Consider the following 6,549-nt stretch of genomic DNA (forward strand, 5'->3'; position numbering starts at 1 on the left):
AACTTTGCAGTTGCACCAAAAACAGTTCCGAAGGCAAGTATGTTGGCCTGTGTTGAGAAGGGTATATATTCTTTGCCGATGCATGTTAAAACTTTAATACAAAGCAAGCTCGTCAATTGTATTAAAAGTCACAGGGGCAATACTTGTAATCTTACGACATCCGAGCGTCGTGCAGTCACAGATCTCAAAGCCAATGACGACATTACTATTCTACCCGCTGACAAAGGTAATAGTACTGTTATTTTGGACCGCAAGGTTTATGACGACAAAATTCAAGAGCTTTTGCACGACTCAAGCACGTACAAGAAACTGCCACGTGACCCGACCCGAAGAACGGAACTAGTTCTTAACAAGTTTGTTAGTGCTTTGCACAAGGAGAAGAAATGCATCTCCGATGCGATGTTTCACCACCTGCACAGCACAGATGGTTCTGCTCCAAGGTTATATGGATTGCCGAAAGTCCACAAGAAGAATGTACCTCTACGTCCAATTGTGTCGTTTATTGGAAGCCCCACTTACAACCTAGCCAAATATCTAGCGCGACTTTTAGCACCGTTGGTCGGAAACACGGAATTTACCGTCAGAAATTCTGCAGAGTTTGTGAAAGATTTGAATGCGCAACAATCATTGTGTGAAGACGAAACGTTGGTTTCATTTGATGTTACTTCGTTGTTTACCAACGTACCAATCGATCTAGCATTGGAGATAACGGAGTCGCGTTTACTCGATGATTACAGCCTTAAAGACAGGACCACATGGACTCATGAAGATATACATAGGGGGCTTGAGATTTGTTTGGAACAAACATACTTCAGATTCAGAGGTTCCTTTTACAAGCAAATGTATGGCACGGCCATGGGCTCTCCTGTGTCAGTGGCCGTTGCCAACATGGTCATGGAGTCTGTGGAGGAACGTGCCTTGCAAACTTTTACCACACCACCACGGTTTTGGCGACGGTATGTAGATGATACATTCTGTATCATTCATAAACACCGGGTAACAGAGTTTCTGCGACATTTGAACAATGTGCAACGAGGAATTACATTCACTATGGAATTGGAAAGTAACAACAGTCTTCCGTTTCTAGATGTGGAAATTTTGAAAGCGGCGGATGGTAAACTTTCCACGCGTGTGTACCACAAGCCGACCAGTACCACGCGCTATTTACACTTTAAATCCCATCATCCATTATACCAAAAAAGGGCTGTTGTCAAAGCGCTTAAAGACCAGGCCGTTCGCTTGACGACAGACCCTGCACTGCTCCAATCGGAGTTGCACAGGGTAAATGAGACCTTGCGGTTAAATGACTACCCGAACTGGATTCTCCGTGATAATAAGAAGGTTTCACGGAAACAGATCCAGTGCAAAGAACGTGCCTTCGTCACCTTACCCTATATACCAGGGTTGACAGATATAATCCGTCGTATGTTGACCGATTTCGGTGTATCGGTTGGGGTCAAACCAGCAAACACCCTACGTCAGATTCTGTCGCACCCAAAAGACCCGCTAGATGCTACTGCGACAAGGGGTGTGGTTTATGCTATACCGTGCGGAGATTGTGACGAAATTTACATCGGTGAAACGGGCAGAAGTCTTAATACGCGCCGGAAGGAGCACGAAAGGGATGTGGGCAAGAATGATGCCAAGAAATCAGCGTTGGCAAACCATGCAACTACTCACCACCACAGCATTAATTTTTCTGCTGCACAGGTGTTGGTGAAGGAAACTGATTACCACAAGCGCAGTTTCCTAGAGTCTTGGAACATCCATTCACGCGCCAACACAATGAACGTTAAAACAGATGTTCTAATGCCGATAAATTATCGGGCGCTTTTACAGCACTGAGCTGTGTTATCATTGCGTGGTGCGAGTTTGCAGCCGCGCGATCTTCTTATCGCTATTTTTGTGTGTGTGTTTTGCAATTTGTCGCTTTATAAGAATTTTGTTCTCCAAGTTACGTCATTATCCTGATGAAGGCGTCTTGTATAGGACGTCGAAACGTCGATTATTTATAATAAAAACTGCTGGATGAGCAATACTTTGTTATACAGTATGCCTGGCAGCAATAGCCTATTCCAAGCCAACTATGTTTATGTCAGCACCTTAACGCAGTACCATTCACCCTAGCTGTCAGGTTTGGATTTTTATGTTGAATCTGCCCATATGCTTGCATATCTTTCACATTATTACTTCTTTTTGGGCACATCTTAAACCACTACTCTTTAGAATGGTCCTTGGTTCTGTACTTGACTCTGTAGAGTTGTTCATAGTCCACATTCGGCAATCAGCATCAACATTTTTTCAGTTTTAAAACAATAAAAAATAGAATCATATTTGACCCTGCAACTTTAAACTTAATACTTATGAGACCCCTACTTTCTCATGGGCCCTGGCGAACCGGCTGCAACCCCCTCCTGTTGAGCCTGCTTAAGCGTAATTATTTATTTGTGTACACAGGGTATTGTCGCTGGTTTATAATTGTTAAATTCTTAAGAATACAATTTTATGAGATTTGTGCGACTGTTTTGGTGACAGTTGCAATGCGTCTGTTATTGTAAGGTAGGTCCTAAAACTGGTATCCATTGATCCATTAACAAAATTTTATTGCATTTAATAAAAAAAATTGCCGCACAATTTGAGAAAAAAATATTAAATTATCACACGTGAAATAAACTCATCAGCATTTACAAATTTTTTTACAAATTTCGATTACAAATTTTCCTACTGGGCACACAACTACATATTTAAAATCTATTTTTTTATTATGCAATCTTTTGATACTCACAAGCAGAATAACATTCCCTAGACCAGTGGTTCTTAACCTTTTTGGTGTGGTTTCCCACTAAAGTAAATCACCAAGTTCGAATTTCCCCCTCTGTTATTTTTATAATGATGTTTTGTGCCCAACATTAACAAGAAAAATTATTCTTTAATCGAAATAATTTTGTGAAGCAATTTAGTCAGGACTCAGGACCTTCAAGGTATATTGCAATCTTTTTTAGTTTGAATAGTGATTTCGTGAAAAGTAAAATCGTGTGGAATTTTGAAAAATCTCATGTGCTTGCATTAGTCATTTATTGCATCACAATCAACAGATCAAATGCATTTATTCGCGAACAATAACAAAGTCATTGATACTTTTAGTAATGTCTGTGACGTAACAAACGATTATTGGATGTTTATGCGCCTTGTAAAACTAGATGTAGTTAATCTTACATGTTGTTGCGGAAAATATTGTATTAAATTAACTTTCAACGGTTAATTTCAACCCACGGGCCCGAGTTTGGTGACTTCTGACTCACATAATTTCCCTCTAAAAACATTAAATTTCCCACTAGTGGGAAATTTCCCACCGGTTAAGAACCACTGCCCTAGACAAACCTTTATAAGCTGTCAATTCCAAAACCTCAACAGGCCTCTTACCTTTTGCACTGCATGCTACATTAAAAAGATTGTTTCGATGAACAAGCATAATAAGAAAAAAATATGTAATCAGAATATGAAACACAATTAGCAAAGTTATTTTGTAATAATAAACAATATTTTTTCTTGATTTTTAATGACCAGTTTGATTTTAGCAATGGTAATATTTTTTTTGCACTGATACATAACCATCTCGGCTGGTTAGTTCAACCTAATTCAATTGAAGCTACTCTTCCAAAATTAATGACACACTATTTGACTTTAGTATTTGGTGACATAAATTGAATTGAAAAAAAATCTGATTTAACCTTTGTCGTTAGCCAGCTTATGCATAACTCAAACTCAAACTTTTGTTATGAACAAGTCAGCAAATATGCCCTAATCCAGAGGCGTGCAACATATGACCCGCGGGCCAGTGTCCGGCCCGCGACACCTATTTTTGTGGCCCGACCAGACTTCAAAGTACTCTTTTAATTATGAATATTTTTTACTGTTAGAGCATGGATTGTTGCTATTTGTACACCATCACTGATATTTTTGACTTTGTACACGTCACACGGTGGTAAGGTTTTATCCACTGTGACGACATATTCCCGTTGTTGCATCATAGTGTGCATTATGAAAGAACTGCTTTTCTAGCAAAGATTCAGTAACAAGATTTATAGGTGCAGCAAATATATTGAGATTTATTCTACGAAAAGGTTAGCATATATCCCATTGATCAAAGAGTACTCAAAGAGTAACTTGATTGTGTGCGCTTTGGCATTAAATAAACTGTTTAAAAAATGTATGTGTTGCTTTATTGTCTGGCCCTCAGCATTTTTTAACTGTAAGTTGTGGCCCACTGCGATAAACAGTTGCACGCCCCTGCCCTAATCCATACAAACACAATCACACAACATTAGCAAATGAACGCAAAAGTTGGAAAATATTATTTCCTTTAGTTAAATGAGATCAAAATAGTTGTTCAACACCGTTTTTTTGGTCGCAATAAATTTTGCAATGGCCTGTCGCGTTCCGTTAGGTTTTACAGGATTTTGTTGCATTTTAAATTATTGTTTTAGGAGCTGTCGATCCGCATAAAAAAATTATTAACTCTTTGGATTAATTTGTCGAGGTACTACTTTCACAATATTTTCCGATCACTTCCTTAAAATTGTGTTTTTTGCAGTATCTATAACATTTAAAACTGCCAAACACCCGACACAACCTTGCCCCACAGCGCTTCTACTTTGATTGTGCTAAAATTACTGACTTTTTGAGAAAAAAATGTTATTTATATAAACCGAATGTCGCTTGCCGTACTGTCAAAAACAAAACAATAATTAAGGTGCATCACGCTTTTCACGTTTTTTGAATGACTCAAAATATTAAATTTTCAGTTCCGGTAAGCAGAAAAATGCACAAATTGTTTTTAACACCCAGGCAAACATTTAAAATAATAAATTCAGCTTTAACGGGAAATAAATCAAACAATGTTTGAGAAACACAAAAAACAAGTGATTTTAGGGAAATTGTTCAAAGTTGATAGTTTGTTTGCAATACAACATAAAAAATGAAACCAAAAACACATATAAAGGAATGCATGAAACAAAAATTTAAACTTGCAACATGCTGCTAATATTAGATTGATCTAGTCGTAGATTTTTTTTTCAATTTACAGTTCTTCGATTGTCAAATTATTTTCCTTTGCAACAGGCAAAGCTTTAGGGTTTCGAAAAGTCATTTGTGTGCTCGGATTTTTCTTTGTAGCGGGCTTGACTTTTGAAAATGAACTAAAGGGAAAAAGCCGTTTGAGATAATCGCGAAAAGACAAAATCAACAAGCAAAGATTGATGATATGACTAATTCTGAATATAAGATAAACAAACGACAGCGATATCCAGTTTCCAATCATGTGCAAGGAGAAAAGGGTAACCAAAAGAAAGAACAAATCAGATAAAAGAACCAAAGCTGCGCACACACTGATTCGAATCACAGATTTACGTACTTTAGGATCTCTAATTCGTTTTGTCAAGGGGGCCAAACAAAGAGCCAAGATTAACAACTGGCTTATGGTGAAGCAAATTACGGAAGTTCCTGCTAAGAACATCAAATGTGTGCCTTCAAACTCACATCCTCGCTTTGTACTCATGAATTTCCTTGTGAACAAGACTACTATAAGCAATATTTGACTCACTGTGAACAATGTCTTCGTTGCATATCTCATCACAGTAATTAAGCAATTGCTATATCGTTTTTGAAAAGTAATATTATTGTGCAATGTGGTTTGTCGCAACCAAAGTGTCCCAAACACCGACAAGTTGATCGCGGCGGTAGACAATGTCCGCAACGTGAAGTAAATCACACACCAGGCCCAACTTAATATCACAAAGTGGATTTCCACAAATAGCAAAACTTCGCTGAAAAGGATGGCCGCAGATGACAAAGAAATAAAACGGTTTGTCAGTTTGATTGTTTTTGAATCAGATTTGATGCGAATCTGGTAGACGATGGAACGAATTAAGATGTAAAGAGATGCGATTAATATTGGAGGAAAAATGGCTTTTTCGTACGGACGGGATCCAAATGCTTCAGTGAGGTTCAATTCTGTACGCATTTCGTCTGTTGTTGTAAGGTTAGTACTGACGTTGGTATCCATTGATTCGTTGACAAATTTTGAATTAAAATTCAAACAAAACTACAGAATTTGTAAACCAAAATAAAAATTGTAAATATGTAAAATGAACAGTATAGTTTCTGAATTATTTTAAAACAGTGTGGTCATACATCCAAGTGACCAAATAACTTATTTTTGAAACATAAACTTTATCTAACTTATCTAGCTTTTGATACACTCTAGTCTCGATAACCTAACTAGGCATTTCTTTCTGCAGTGCAATATTAAATAAATTGCTGCGTTGGCCAGACTTCAATGGAAATTTATATAATCGGAAGAAACACTACTATCAAAATTTTTACAAACATTATTTTTTTTCTTCTTTTTGTGACAGGTAAATAAATAAAACTAAAGCATTTGAATAAAAATCCCGATTTTGATGATAATTAATGATATTATAGTTTGAACTAATACAGCCATGTTGAATGGTTTGATCAATCCAAATTAATTTAAGCTAAAAATAAAAA

The 6,549-nt window shown here is 37.2% G+C and overlaps 1 protein-coding gene across 1 annotated transcript; it reads left to right on the plus strand.

The window, feature by feature from the left end:
- Positions 1 to 39: 39 nt before the first annotated feature.
- LOC145223428 (uncharacterized) lies at positions 40 to 2,478 on the plus strand. Its single transcript, XM_080089855.1, has 2 exons — positions 40 to 1,791; positions 2,458 to 2,478. Exons 1-2 carry the CDS (start codon positions 40 to 42, stop codon positions 2,476 to 2,478), a joined length of 1,773 nt encoding a protein of 590 aa, XP_079945981.1.
- Positions 2,479 to 6,549: the final 4,071 nt, after the last annotated feature.

The sequence above is a fragment of the Phallusia mammillata genome, chromosome 4 (assembly GCF_965637545.1).
Source record: "Phallusia mammillata chromosome 4, kaPhaMamm4.hap1.1, whole genome shotgun sequence".
In the NCBI taxonomy this organism is placed as follows: Eukaryota; Metazoa; Chordata; class Ascidiacea; order Phlebobranchia; family Ascidiidae; genus Phallusia; species Phallusia mammillata.

What these genes read in the sequence shown, in the direction of transcription:
- LOC145223428 (XM_080089855.1), top strand. Translation starts at nt 40, where the DNA reads ATGTTGGCCTGTGTTGAGAAGGGTATATATTCTTTGCCGATGCATGTT. An exon ending in CACGCGCCAACACAATGAAC is followed by an intron (nt 1,792 to 2,457) that starts GTTAAAACAGAT and finishes TTGTGTACACAG; the next exon opens with GGTATTGTCGCTGGTTTATA.